This window comes from Monodelphis domestica, chromosome 6 (assembly GCF_027887165.1).
Source record: "Monodelphis domestica isolate mMonDom1 chromosome 6, mMonDom1.pri, whole genome shotgun sequence".
Taxonomy (NCBI): domain Eukaryota; kingdom Metazoa; phylum Chordata; class Mammalia; order Didelphimorphia; family Didelphidae; genus Monodelphis; species Monodelphis domestica.
The window spans coordinates 73,688,811-73,704,083 of NC_077232.1; the positions used below are offsets into that span (position 1 = coordinate 73,688,811).

General features: G+C 44.3%; 1 protein-coding gene and 1 pseudogene across 1 annotated transcript; one reads left to right on the top strand and one right to left on the bottom strand.

Annotated features, from left to right (window-relative positions):
* Positions 1–1,322: 1,322 nt before the first annotated feature.
* Positions 1,323–4,058, bottom strand: LOC130455221 (heterogeneous nuclear ribonucleoprotein D-like; annotated as a pseudogene).
* A 6,020-nt stretch (positions 4,059–10,078) lies between these two features.
* AVP (arginine vasopressin) lies at positions 10,079–14,286 on the top strand. The gene is made up of 3 exons (XM_001377131.4): positions 10,079–10,352; positions 12,665–12,866; positions 14,017–14,286. The coding sequence occupies exons 1-3, from the start codon at positions 10,233–10,235 to the stop codon at positions 14,205–14,207; spliced, it is 513 nt and encodes a 170-aa protein (XP_001377168.1). The 5' UTR covers positions 10,079–10,232; the 3' UTR covers positions 14,208–14,286.
* The last annotated feature ends 987 nt before the right edge of the window (positions 14,287–15,273 follow it).

Below are 15,273 nucleotides of genomic sequence, written 5' to 3' on the forward strand. Positions count from 1 at the left end.
GACTAGAAGAATAACACTGCCCCCAATAGAAATAGAGTGTTAGATTGGGGATGGGATGGGATAAAAGACAAACTCAGTTTTGGAAATATTGAGTCTGAGATGCTTGTAGAAGAATCAGCATTTTCATTTGAAGTGGAGAATAGGATATGGGGCGCAGGAGCTTGTGATTTCTTTCAGTTAAGTATGAAATGAAATTCTTTGCCATGATGCAGTGTAGGGGGTGGCATAGGAGGCTTGAGGTGAAAAGAAATTTGAAACAAATCCTGTGAGGAGTGGGAGAGTCAGTCAGGGAAGAATAAGAGGTTTGGAGTGCAGCAATGAGGATCCAGTTGAGACTGGGCAATACCAAAGGTTGTCATGAGGTTGGAGACTAGACCTAGCAAGGCATAGGTGGGAACAAAGCACAGGAAGAGTTGGATGGGCATCACTTCATGGTCAGATAGAGAAATGCCAGAGTTCTGGTCTTAGAGGTAGAATATCTGTGGGTGATGATGAGTTCAAGGGGCTGTGATCCATGGGTATGGCTGGGATGGAGCACAGGTTAAAGTTGTGGGAGTTGAGGAGGCTGATGATTATCTGGGTGCTTCATCCTCTCAGGAAACTTTGCTGTTTTTGACCTGCTGACCATAGTAGTCTGCATGTCTATGTTTATATGTCAAAGTTTCCATAATTACACCCAGTATAATCATTGACATCACAGTTTTTAAAAAATCACTACCATAAATCAACCAATCATCAAGTATTTATTAAATGCATACTTTGGGCTAAGACTGGGAATACAGACACACACAAGAAGAGAGATATTCCCTGCCCTTAAGGAGCTAACATTCGAATGGAGAAGAAAACATATAAAAAGGAGTTGACGGCATATTAAGGGGAGGAGTTGGGAAGGAAGAAGGTACCCAACTTGTGTGTGTGTGTGTGTGTGTGTGTGTGTGTGTGTGTGTATTGGGGGGGGTGACATGCTGGAGAAGTCCAGAGAAGTGCAGTCTAGTAAGAAATGTTGAGATAGCTGACCTGAGCATCCTCATTAAATAGAGATTCTGAGAGGACCTCTACCATCCCATCAGAGGAATGGGAACCAGGACACACTTACAAGGTGTGTGAGAAGTAGGTGTGTGAGGAGTATAATTTCCATATCATTGATCCAGTTAGGTCAAAAAGCATTTATTAAGCACCTACTATGTTCCAGACATTCTGCCAATTGCTCGCCGTAATAGTTATTTAATCCTTGGTTCCAGTTTTGGCTCTGACTTCAGCCATAGTCTTTCATAGCACCTTGTCCTCCAGCTATAACACTCCCTACATCCTTTCTGCTGTTGCTATTGTTGCTTTAACAACAGCTCTGCTGAGAATGGATTGGAGAAGGGCTGGGCATCTTTGATTACACACTTGCCAGAACCAATTTGATAGTATTAGATTTCTAAGACTCTCTCTACTGGTTCTTTATCTGTACATGGGATAAAAATGGAATCCTCTTCTTTCATGCAATTTCATATTCATATGAAGTTCAATATTCTCAGACCCTCCAAATACCCTATAATATTATTTGATTTGTTTTTCAGATATTTCTGGGTTTAGTCTGACCACAGATATTTGGGGAGGATCTTTTCCTTTTAAAGCTTTGGCCCTTTGGTTTGGGGGCTAACACCTCCCCATCTAGTTTGTGTTCTTCCAATTCCTGAACTTTTTCAGTACCAGCAATCTTTTTGAGAAACAAAAATCTAAATCTCCTTGCTCTTTCAGGACTGCATCTGGTTTAGTTGTGCAGTCTACAACCATTCACATATGGGCCAACTGTTCTGTCAGCTAATTCTTGCTTGTCTCCCACTTTAGCCTTCCAGCAAACATGTTGATATTAACCATGTTTATAATAAAAAGAATTTATTCAATTAAAAAAACCAAACAAAAAAGAAAATGGGGTAAGTACAAAATATAGACCTCAGACAAAACATTTTGAAGAGGGAGAGCTCATATCCATTACGTGTATTGGGGGGGGGGTGTGATTAGGGCAAGCTAGTGAGAGTTTCCAAAAAGAAGAAAAAGATAAGATGTGGTTGAGGGAAGTTTATTCATGGGTATGGAAACTGGCATGAGCAAAGTCATAGAGTCTAGGAGAAAACAGAATGTCCATGCTTTTATCATATTATTTGCCAGAAAATCCATACCTATATCAAAGCATCCTATGCCCAAGTCTGCTGGAGGAGTGGGTAAGGGTTAGTTATAGTTCTGTAGCTTTGATATTTGGGTTATCAGTAGGAGCAGGGGCCTTTGCATCCTTGAGGCTGTGCTGTAATCAGAAGTGGAATCGGGCTGTTGGCCTGAATTCATAATTCAGGCTGACAGCCGCCATTTTGCTTTGCTCTCACCCTCAATGGTAAATGTTATTCTCTTATGTTGGACTAGTTGGAATTAGGTCTGGAGACAATGCAATCTCATTCTCCAGGTGTTAGCTACCCCACTGTTTGCCTGAGCTGGCTTTGATAGCTGTCTCTGGCTTCCTGCCTACAGTATTGTGCTGCATTGAAATATCCATTGTGATAGGGTTTGTTTGGGCAGTAATTGGGTTAGGCATTTAGCAGGTCTTAAGAATCCCCCACCACCCAAATTACTACCTATGGCTCAGGCTGTTTGGGGCAAGTTTGACTTCTTAGGAACTAAGTAGAAACTATCTTGTGATTTCAGTTTTCCCTTCCTTTTGGTGTCACTTTTCCATACCCTTTCAGCCCCATAGATCTTCTACCTTCATACAATAAATCAATAAATGTTTATTGATTCAGGCACTGTGCTAAGTTCTGGGGATATAAAAAGAGGCAAAAGACATTCCTGCTCTCAAGGAGCTCACAGTCTAATGGGGGAGACAACATGCAATGAAAGATATACAAAGCAAGCTATCTTTAGAATAAATAGGAAATAATTAAAATAAGGAAAGCACTGAAATTAGGAAGGGTTAAAGAAAGCTTACTATAGAGGGCAGGATTTTATTTGACACTTAAGGGATGCCAAGGAGGTCAGTAATTGGAGCAGATACCTATAACACACCTTCAGTTTTTCTGAGTTTCCTCTCCCCTCTCTTGTACACATTTCTCTTCCTCTTGATCCCGTCTGACCTGCTTTTTCTCCATCTCAAGCATTCCTATATTTCAACCTCCAGATCTAAAGAGGAAGAATTAATGGGTCAAAGTTGATTCTAAATTACTTTATCTCCCTGTGCCTCAGTCTCCTGATCTGCAAAGTTGGGGAAAGAATTTGGACTTGATAGCTTCTAAGTTCTCTTCTAGCTCTCAATTTGGGATCCCATGATCTGATGAACCTGAAAATTAGATATTTAGTGGAATTCCAAAAGGCTCTGTCCTTTGACCTCTGTCCAAAATTTTTAAAAATCCAAAATCAATTTGGAGGCTTAGATAACATGCTAGTCAAATATGCATGAGGCCAAACTGGAGTAGACATAGGAGAGTGTTTGAATGCTGACATATAGGCAGAGTCAAAGGAGGTGTAGATTCCAGATTCCAGATATAATGGCATTGAACAGATTGCACACACACACACACACACACACACACACACACACATGCTCACAATGGTAATATGGTAGAAGAAATAGCTTCCAAAGTCCCAACCATGTGGGCAGAACTAGCTTTTCCAAAGATTCTACCCTATTTTCGATAAACAAGATGTATTTAAACAGCATTGAAACCCTCATCCAGACTTGACCCTTTGACATAACTTCCTAGATGTCTGAGTAAAAAAGTCAGTGGAGCAGGAGTCAGAAATTGCCACCTGATTTCTTCAGACTGGCAGACCAGCAGCATGACCAACATTGGGAAGCAGTGTTCAGCTGAATCAATGCTGTATCCTTGATGAATATCCTTTCCCTGTCCTGAATGTCCTTCCCCTGCCATGACTTAAGTTTCATTAACTGTTAGATGGGAATGCAATTGTTCATTCTTTTCTCCAACTTGAGGTATCTCTTCTTCTAAGTCAGGCTTGGTCCCAGGTCCTGTCTATTAATCTTCTGAAGCATCTCTCTTGCCTATTTCTTTCTCTCTGTTCTCACTGGCACTTCCCTAGCTCAGCTTTTCTTTACTACTTACCTGGACCATTATTTATTTATTACCTGTCACAATTACGTACAATTTCTCCCTTTTCTGTTCTGCAAAGACAAAGTGAAAATGGGCTCTCTCAAGAAGGGACTGGACCACACCAATCTAAAGCCAGATGAGCACAGAGAGCTATGGCTTCCTCAGGTGAGGGCAGGATGTACAATTGCATACAGAGGTAAGAAGGAAGAGGATCAGAGCAGGACCTGAGGAACCGTTGGGCTTCATACTTAGGACAGAAGAAAGAGGCAACTGAGTTTTAGTAGCAGAGGGAGCAGGACCTGGAATCCTGGCCAGGGAGACTGTGACCCACTGCCCAGGGCTCAGATGAGGTGGGGATACTTGGTGCATTGGCAATGGTCAAACTCCCTCTTTTCATTCTTCAGGAACAGACCTGAATCTGGAAGGACCAAGAAGTCCAAGACAGATTGTTCTTCTTTGTTGGTACACCAGGAGCTTATCTCCTGTCTTTCCCCTGTTCTAGAACTAATGACACCCTTTAACCTACCAAAAAAGTACAGATCCTGGGCCCCTATATCTCTGAGAGCTGGGTCTGCCCAAGGGAGCCCCCACCTGCTTCCTGGGGCTTGATTGCACTAAGTGATGTGGGGTAGTGCCTTCCTCAATGCTAACTCACCCAGTGTTTCCATTAACCTTTGGGGGCCCTCAAGGGGCTAGCACAGACCCATCATTCCCCTCTTAATATTCCAGACACAGCCAGACACTAATCTGCATCAGGATACAATAATGAAGAGCCAGACATGGGGAGGGGTAAACACTGGCCAATTTGTGCATAATTCTCTTCCTGTCTCCCTTCTTTTCATTTCTTACTGGCCCTTCTGCTTGTTTCCTTCTCAGGAGGTTGAGTGAGCCTTCTCAGCCCTCTCCATCACTTCCCTGTTGCAGAGGTCAGATCTTAGCTGCCCATTTCCTTCCTTATTCTCCTCTTTAGGGTGAAGTGGGGGGATAAGCCAGGCTCCTCTGGCCTTCCAGTCCTCACCCCAAGACCTCAGGAAGCCTCTCATGTTTCCCTAAATCATCTTCACCTCCTCCATTTTCCCCCAAGGTGTGGAGAAAAGACGGAAACTCCAGCCAGCCCCACACCTACACTTCCCACATGGGCACCCCTAGGACTGGGCACTTGGGAGGGAGAGGAGAGATGGGATAGGTTAGACCCAAACTCTGGGGTCTCATAAGTCCCTGTGTCACAGCTTGAGGATGGCCACCTGCTTTGTTGGAAATTAGTGAAGAATCCCTGAATCCTCCATGTAAAGGGGTCTGTGGAGGAAGGGTCTATTCTGACCCAACCAGATGATAGCAACAGAGATTTCAAGTTGTAGGAGCCTTAGAGCTCCTTGAGTGCAGCCTCCTCTCACTTCACAACTTACAGGAAACAGGTTCAAAGCTATTGGTCCAACGTGACTCAGGTAATCAAAGAAAGACAGAGAATTGGGTCCATTACACCACACTGACCTGGCTCTCCTGCCCCCTCCCCTCTCTGAGCTTAGGTCCACCCCGGTTTGGGGCTCAGGAGTTAAAATCCAGAGCCCACACCTGGCTATGGCCAAAGGAGTAAGGCTGCCTCTCTGAGAAGCTTCCATCCCCAGACAAGCCCCCCTTTCCCCTGAGGTCAGGCTCTGGGCACTAAGGGAGGAGGAGGAGGAGGAGGAGAAGAAGAAGAAAAAGGAGGAGGAGGAGGAGGAGGAAGAGGAGGAGGAGGAGGAAGCCCTCATGAGAGGAATCTGACCAAAGGTTTAACTATCCCTTCTCAGAGACAAGGCTGGGGACTGAGTGGGAATGAGCTTTCAGGGCTTGAGTTGTTTGCCTAGAAGCTGAACAGGGAGGCATAGACCAGTGGAAGACCAGGGCCAGGGGACAGTTAAGAAGAGAATGCCTCTGACCACACCCCAGGGAGAGACCTTCATAGGCTTGGGATGGGGAATCCCCAGACTAGTACCACTATCCTAGCCCAGAACCTTCAAATTCACAATAGAGAGGGGCCCTTTAGTTAAACTCCTCATCTGAATTTTTAAAAATTTCTTCTTATTTTCCCAGAAAAGTGAGGTTTAGAGGAAAGACAATGACTTGGCCAAGGTCACACAGTCCTTCTTCACATCCAGAATCCAGACTCTCCAGTCTGTTGAGCTGCAATCCAGGATTCTCCTTCCTGCACCAGGATTTCCCATCATTCCCCCTCCTGGTAAAATCAGATCTACTACCTGGGCAGGAGAGCTAAAAAAAACCATGAATCTCTTTGGTCTTATTAGTCCAGGTGGGTGTTCATCAGCTGTTGGTCTGCAGGAGATCCTGATCAATGGTTCCCACAAGATAAGACAAGGGAGTTCTAACTGGGAGGGAAATAGAGTAAGAGACCATCCTTCAGAAAGCTCTGTCCCAGGTTACCTAGAGGGGCTCAGACCTGGCCCCCACCTTCATCTCTGCTGTCTGAGCTCACTCTGACCTTTCTAAATAGGAAGATGGTGGGATGGTGCACTGGAAGAAGCACTAAGCTGGGAGTCAGGAGACCTTTCTCCTGCTAGTCTTGGCTCTGCTGTGAGCCTTTGGGTAAGCCCATGGCCCTCTCTAGGTCTCCTGTGCCTTGTTTTGTGTGATCAAGCTGGGCTAGATGATTTCTCAGGCCCCTTCCAGCTTTGATATTCTGGGTCAGCTTGGAAGATCAGAGTGGCAGAGACCAGGGGCTGCCTGGTACTGTGTAGGAAGGAACTTATTTCCTGACCTGCTAAGGCTGGGAAGCTTATCCTGGCAGGAGAATCCAGGGTTCAGGTATTTAGAGACAAGCTCTGTCTCTTAGGCCCTATAGGTTGGGTGTGGGGACAATGGGCATTGGTTTTCCCTGGGATGTCCAGTATAGGAAACTATAAAATATATAGGAAAAAAAGAGAAGGGGGCAGTTTGGACTCCTGGGAATGATGGAAAAGAAGCTGAGCAGGATCAGGGCCATGTGTGAGAAGGTTCTAGGAGGAGAGGAGACACCTCTTGGGACTTGAAAACCCAAGCTCATTCTTGAACTTTTTAGATGGAAGGGGAAAGAAGTCCTCTCCTCCCCTCCTCCCTGTAGTTCCCAGGCCTTCCCATTGCTGTTTCAGTGAAAGTTGCCTGGGGGAGGCCAGAAGGGGTTGGTGGGTCTCTTTCTTTCCTCCTGGGTCTCCCCTGATGGCCTGATTACATCCCCTTCTTTCTCACTTTCCTGTTAGGCACGTTTGGGCTTCAAGACAACTGAAGCCCCTGGAGGCATCCCCCCTCCACTTCCCCTCCTTCTCCATCCCTTTATTCTCATCCCTGGCCATGCCCATGCACTCATTAGACCCATGATTCCCTACTGCATGTTAATGCCATGTTCCCAGGCCTCCCCAGTGGCCAGGACTGGAGGCTGAGAGCTGGTGGGTCAGTAAAGCTGTCAGTTAGCCCAAGGAACTCTTTCAGTTCTTTCCTCACTCTCCACTTCCCCTTCTTCCCCAAACTCTCTTATCTTTCATATACTGGTGAAAAAGCAAGTGGAAAATGTGAATGGGAAGACAATAGTTGCTTGAACTGCTTGTAGAATATTCACTTCAATATCCCATCAGTACATTGAAGATAAATAATACTAACTCCATCTTGAAGTAGCAGTCTTGGAGAAGATCTACCTCTATTTTAAATTAGTCTTCTTTTGAAGTTGAAAATTGAAAATGAGAACCCATATGACAAGCTTAGCTTAATTAAATCATGAAGATGCTTTTGTGGAGAACTAGGTTAGAATGGAACTGTGCAACAATTTCTTCATCTGTAAGATGAAAGATGGCAGAATTTCTGCCATTCAGAGATAACTTTCATTTGACCCTACCATCCTTTCAAGCTATTGTTCTATTTCTCTTTTTCACTTTTTAACAAACTCCAAGAAAAAAATTATGTAAATTCATATCTCCACTTTCTTTCATTTTTCAATCCTGCCAAAATTGCTTCTGATCTCAATCACTCAACTAAACTCTGGATGATGTCTCAACAGTCAAATAACCTTTTTCCCCCTTCAGTCATGATCATTCTGGACTTCTCTGCATGGTTTGACACAATTAACTGCTCCCATCGTCAGTATCCTCTTTCTTTCCTTATTTCTTATGAAATTTTTTTACCATGTTAGCTTTCCTACATTTCTAACCCTTTCCAGGCTCCTTTATTAGCTCATCATCTATACCAAAATTTGTAAATGGAGAAATGCCCCAGGGATGTATTCTGGGCTCTCTTCTCTTTTTTCCTTCTGTCCTCATACTCTATTACTTTGTTGTATTGCTCAGTCATTTCAATCATGTCTGACTCTTCCTGAACCCATTTGGGATTTTCCTGGCAAAGATATTGGAGAGGTTTGCCATTTATTTCTTCAGCTCATTTTGCAGATGAGGAAACTGAGACAAACAGATTTAAATGGCATATCCAGGGTCAAACAACTAGTAAGTCTCTGAGGCTGGATTTGAACTCATAAAAATAAGTCTTGCTGATTCCAAGTCCAATACTCTATCTCCCACATGACCTAGCTGCCACGATGTCCCTTTGACTTACCTTATTTCACTCTACTTCACTCTGTTCATGGAAATATTCCCATATTTCTCTTCATACCTTATATCTGTCAAGTCTTCTCTAATATTTTTATTGATGTGACCTTTTGCATTCAAGCCAAATATCTACTGGAAATCTAATCTCTCCCAAATTGTTTTTAAGTTTTCCCAGTAGTTTTTGTCCTTTTCCCATGTCATGTTGAGTTATGTTGAATTAAAGTTGAAGAGGGAAGAATGAGGAGGCAAGGCCTGAAGAGAAAGAGAAAGCAAAGGATGGAGAATCCATTGAGCAGAATAAATTAGATATTTAGATTAGTCCAAGAATCGATGTAAAAGGCACAAGGACTTTGAATTTTATTCTAAGTATCTGACCTAGGAGTCTTCAGCTTTCAGCCTGGTTGGGAATAGAGAAACTGGATCTGGCCCTCCATCCTTATCATATTTCCTGAAGTCAAAAGGGGAGGGAAAAAAGGGCAAATGAGCTCTAGGAAAAGCTTTCTTTGAAGCACAACCTGGAATTAGAGACAAAAGGAGATTCCCAAGCTAAGCATTTTCTTATTATGATTATTTTTTGCATATTAAGAAGAAAAATACACATAACCCAGTAGTGTGAAATGTCCTGAGCTCCTGGAATAGAGACTGAAGGTCTCCCTCAGACCTGTTTCTCACTCCCAGAACCTTCCCAAGAAATAGGAATATGGACATGGAGTGCAATACTGTAGCTGTCACCTTTGGGGCTGGTTGTTTCTTTCTGTGGCCTATCATCCACACCCAATAACTTGTGCCCCTTCTCAGCTAAGCCCATCTTGCTTCTGGACATCTGGAATGCTATCCCAGAGTCCCCCTCCCTCAGGGGCATCAGTTTGTGATGAGAAGAAAGCTTTGTTCTCCAGGGCTCTCCTTAACCCTTGGGGTACAGAATAAACATTGAGAAGGCAGAGCAGGAAGGATGTCCAAAGAATAGTCCTCTCTCAAATTGGCTTAGGCCCTGCCATTCCCTCTTGGAGAGACAGCTCCAGGAATGCAGAGAATTCTGCCAAATACATACTCAGAGATGTAATCTCAGGGAGATCTGGATACCCCCCCCCCCTTCCCAGCACATCAAAAGATTTTTCTGTCACAATTCACAAGTAGCAAAGGACAACGTGCCACTTAGACACATGCAGGCAGGCACACACACCCAGAGCTGGGCCATTAGAGGCTTCATGTCCACTCTGAAGAAGCAGAAGCTCGGACATCTGCACACACCTAGGTGGCCAACAGACATACGTTGTGTACAGGTGCCTTCACGTGCACTGGCCACGCACAGCAGCAGGCACAAGGCAGGCTCTGAGCCTGAGCCTTGAATCACCAGGATGGAACTCTCTGCTTGCTCGCCTGCCTGGGGTTCCTGGAGAGGCACTTGGGAGGTACAGGAGAGAGAATGGAGAGGGGGAGGGGAGAGCCAGGGGAGGCTGCGTTGTCATGGCTGTCTCAAAGGGGAGACACTGGGGTATAAATAAGCGGAGGAAAGTCCTGAAATCAGAACCAGAGACAGCTCCGTGAAGCCCAGCGGCCACAGCCAGAACCAGCTGCCAAGATGCCAGGCACTGCTCTGCCGGCCTGTTTCTTCTGCCTCCTTGCTTTCACCTCTGCCTGCTACTTCCAGAATTGTCCAAGAGGAGGCAAGCGTGGCCTGGCTGACACAGAGCTAAGACAGGTATGGCCAGACAGGTCAGGGCCGCTGATCGGGAGGGTGTGGCAGCATTGAGACTTGCTTAGGTCTAAGGAGAGACTTTGTGGAGGAGCCTGGCTGGCCCATCAGGGGTGCTGAATGCAGTGCCCTGAAAAGGTGGGAGGTCCCATAACAAGAGGGGTACACATAAAAAGAGGGGTAAGGCAAAGATAATAGTGGTGGGTGGCTAGGAAATTCAGAATGAAGAACCTCAAGTAACGAGAGTGGGGAGAAACATAAGGAAGAAAAGAAAAGCAGAAGATGGAAGATAAAAAGAGATGGGAGAGGGAGGTAGGCAGGCAGAGAAAAGGAAGGTGAGCAGAGAGAGAGGGCAGAGGCAGAGAGAGGCTAGCAGAGAAACAGATGAGGCAGAGGAAGGGACACTTGGAAGGGAGAGGAAGAATAGAATAAAAAGAGGGAAGCAAAAAGATTGTGTGAGGCAAAGAAGACAAAAGGAGAAGTGGGAGACAGAGAAAGAAGTCAATAAGAGACAGAGAGATAGATGAAGAGACAGAGGCAACGAGAGAAGGAAATCAACCAAGAGAAGCAGAGATAAAAGCAAGCAAGGCAAGGAAGAAGGAAGCATCTTGATACAATGAGGTACTGAAAGAAGGCAAGAGTGAGTCCAAGAGCCAGACCAGAGCAAGAGAAGGCAGAGAGGTTGTTTTTTTTTGGGGGGGGGGAATGCTGTGCAGTGTTAAGCCATGTTAGAGTAGTGAAATGGGTTCCTTGAGTCCCAGATAGAGTAATCTTTGAGGGATTCTCTTCCCCAGGGAGAAAGCTCCTTGGGCTTCCCAGGGTCTTTGCCTGTAAAATCTAGCCCTAGAGGGAGAAGTAGGTGGTTGGCTCTTCAGAAATCCTCTATTCCCAAAGGGCTAGGGCTCAAAAGTCAGGATTTGGCAACTTCCTTCCATTTGAGTCCATGAATCAACTCCAGGGCACCAGCAATCAGATGGGCAAAGAAGAGTGAGAAGGGAATTAATGTATTCTTATAATTGAAGGTCCCTCAAGAAAGCATTGCCAGTTCTCATAATTTTGCTTCCTGAAAGGCAGTTTGGCTAGATTTCCTTCAAAGTATCTGTGATCTCCTTGGGGATCTGTTGGAATTATTCCACTTATTACAGCCCCTCCAAGCATTGTTTATGTCCTCCCAATAGATCTTTTATAGAGCTCCATCCAAAGTGTTGGACTATTTCCTTAGGTCTTTTAGCATTATGTTGGTTTTAGTGCAAATAGGGGATCTTTTCCTACTACTCTTTCCTCTAATTAAGTAGAAGGCTAGTAGACCTTCTTTTCTGCTAGATACCTCACTTTATTACAACCTATTGCATTTCTCACCTCTTCACTATATTTTCAGGGGAGCTGGGAAAAATTTGATCTTATTTTCTACCCTATCCTCCTCAAAATTAGGTATCTCAGTTCCTTCAGTTAGCCTGGTACCTCTGGCCTTCCCTGATCATCTTTCTGAGTTGCCATAGAGAGAGAACCAGTTTCTTTGTGGTGTCCTTTGAAATACTAAGATTTTTTTGCTTCAGGACCCTGGCCAGCAACTGGGTGAGACAAGCTAAGCAGCTGCTATTTCTCCAACCCACCCATCTTTTAGGTGGGAAAGTCCAAGACTTTGGGAGATGAGAGAGATAGAAAGTAGAAGACTGGGCAACTTAATCTTAGGCTGAGAAATGAGGTCAGAAAGGCAGACTTTCCTGACCAGAATGGAGGCAGGTAAGTCAACTGACCAAGTAAATAACAAGGTTCCCAAACTAGAGTCCAGGCAGCTGAACAGGTGTAGGCACAGAACTCATAGCAATGGGCAGTCTCTAGGAAAACACAGAAGGCTAGGGAAAGAAAGCAATGAAGGAAAAAGAAGAAGGAGGAAAGAGGAACAGAGAAAGAGGGGAAGGGGAAGGGCAGAAAGGGAGAGAAGGAGAAAGGAGGGAGGATAAAGGCAAAAAGAAAAGGACAAAGGAGAAAAAGAGAAGGAGGCAGAGAAGACAGGTGGGCATAAGGGATATACCCCTGGAGGTTTAAGAATATGTGTCTGGGATCAGGAGGCCACTGAGGGTCCAAGTTGTGAATGGGAAGTCAATTGGTTAGGGAAATCAGATTGTGACTGCTAACCCAGAGCAGACTTTAGGTTCCAGTGTCTACTCTCCAGCCTTCAGAGCAATAGTCAAGAGCTATTCCTTGTAAGGAATTTCTCATTTTAGCCCCTGCTCTCCTGCCCTTATAACTTCTCTGGGACTCTAAGCTGCCAACTCTTAACTCCTGACATTCACCCCTATGTTTTCTCACCACAGTGCCTCCCCTGTGGTCCTGGGAGCAAAGGACGCTGCTTTGGACCCAGCATCTGCTGTGGCGAAGAGCTAGGTTGCTACATGGGCACTGCTGAGAGCCTGAGGTGCCAAGAAGAGAGCTACCTGCCTTCCCCATGCCAGTCTGGCCAGAAACCCTGTGGGAATGGAGGACGCTGTGCTGCTCCTGGAATCTGCTGCAATGATGGTAATGAGGATTTGGGGAGTAAGGATCTTTGCAAAGAACAGTGTGGGGCACAAAGGGACAGGGAAACAGTGAATATGGAGGTGATGTATGTAGAGACCAGCAGTGTATGTGGGAAGGGAACTGTTCAGGGGCTAGGGGATAAATGGAGACAAAATTGGGCATTGTACATAGGCACAGTATATGCAACCATGCAGAATAAGAAAAGAGTTAATAGTGCTGGGTGGGAGCTAAGATTAAGAGGAACAATGTTGAATTATTTTTATGGCACTTACAGTTCTAAATATAGTATCTCATTTTAGCCTCCCAACAGCACTATGAGATAGGGATTAAAGATACTACTCTCAGTTTACAGATGAGGAAATTGAGGTCCAAAGATGTTAAATGACTTTTCCAGGGCCATATAGCTAGTAAGTGTTAGAGGCAGAAGTTGAACCTATCTTGCCTGACTTCCAATTCAGCACTGTATTTATCACACCACATTGTCTCTCAAAGAGTATACCGGACTAGAGGAGGGGATACACACTCAAATGGTAGCTGGATATATGTGTTCACATCTCACTTATTTTACTAAAAAAAATTAATCTATATAATTTGTTTTTACATCTTATTCATTCCTGAATATCTCCCTCTTCCCTCCCCTACCCAGAAAGTCATTCTTTCTAAAAACCACAATAAAGGAAAAAGTGGTCTAGCAAAACCAAACCACTGAGTCTGACAGTACTGTATATGGAATATTCCACATTCATGGTTGCCTGCCTCTCCAAAGAAAAGGGAAAAGTGCATTTTCTTTACTCTGGGCCAAGCTAAATCATGAGAGTTATGCGGCTTTCAGGTGTTTTTTTTTTGTTGTTGTTGTTGGTTCTAGTTTCAGCGTTGCAGTCATTCTGTGTATTATTCTCTGGGTTATGCTTTCTTCATTCTGTAACAGTTTGTATAAGTCATCTCTTATAAGTTGCTCTGAATTTTTCTAATTTATTATTTCTTATGGTCCAGTAACATTCCATTCCACTTATATACCATAGATATTTTTGGCTATTCTTCTCACTTCCCTCTTTTGCTCTATCTTCAATTACGCCTTATTAATTCATACTAATTCATGCAATATTTCAGAATCTAAGCCAACTTACCTTCCTCATTTCTAATTGCACAGAGAACTGTATGATGGAACCAGCCTGCCGGGATGAGGCAGATAGCCGAAGAAGGGCAAGGGCCAGTGAGAAGAGCAATGAAACCCAGCTGGATGGGCCAGCCAGTGCCTTCCTCCTTCGTCTGGTACAGTTGGCAGGCCAACAGATGAGTGAGCTGCAGTCACAACCTCAAGAAGAAGAAGTCACCTATTGATGATTGCTACTCTTTTCATCACCTCCCCTGTTTCCTTTCCTTAGAGCAAATACAAATAAAGGTCTTCAGTTGCATTGTGCTCCTTGGCTCTGTCTTTCATAGTGGGGGTCAGGCATGGCAGGGAAGAGGTCTGGAAGCAATGGGTTCCTCTTTCCTGGAGGTCTTTAGACAGAGACTGAATTATTGATTTTCAAGAATGTAGTTTTCTGGTCAACTATAGTTTGGACTAGATAGCCTTGCAGGTCCCTTCTAGCTTCCTCTTGCTTTGCAAGATCATTTAACTCCTCCATTCCTCAAATTTCACCTCCATTTCTCAGAATCCATCACTATTATCCTCCTTCCTTTCAGTGGTCACAAATGATCCTCTCTTAGGTTAATTCCTCTATGATATCATTCTCTCCCATTTCCTCTAGTAGGAGTTTACTCCTCGAATTGTCCCTGGTCTTGTGTACCTCTTTTTTCTCTCCTCTGCTACTAGCTCAATCTCTTCTAGTCCACTTAGCTACCTTCCTATTTATTGCTACTGCTTTGCTGGTAAAATTCCAGAAAAGGTAGCTTAAACATAACCTCAGCATTCACTTTCCTTAACCCTTTGCAACCTGTCTTTGCTATCCACCATTCTATTCCAAGGTTACCCATGACCTCTTGGTTGCCATATTCAGTCATCTTTGCTGAGCCTTCATCCCTCTTGAACTTGCTACAACTTTAGCACTGCTGTCCAACTCTCTCCTCCTGGATGTTCTTATCTCCCTCAGTTTTAAGACACCTAGTTCACTTCCTTGATCCCTAAGCAATAAACTTCTGTTTCCACTTCTTTCCTCTGATGCTCTGGGTCTACAACTTCCTCCTTGGCAATAACATTAATTCCCAAGATTTTATTTCTTACCTCTCTGCAGATGATTCAGAAACCTGTTTCCAGACCTCAGCTATCCTCTCTCTTGCTCCTCCTGACTTTATTATTTCTGTCTGGGTCTCCCACATTCACCCTGTCTCCCAATTTTGTAATCCTAGGACAATCTATCCCTCATCTCTCATGTACAGTTATCTAGTGTTGTTAATTCCACTT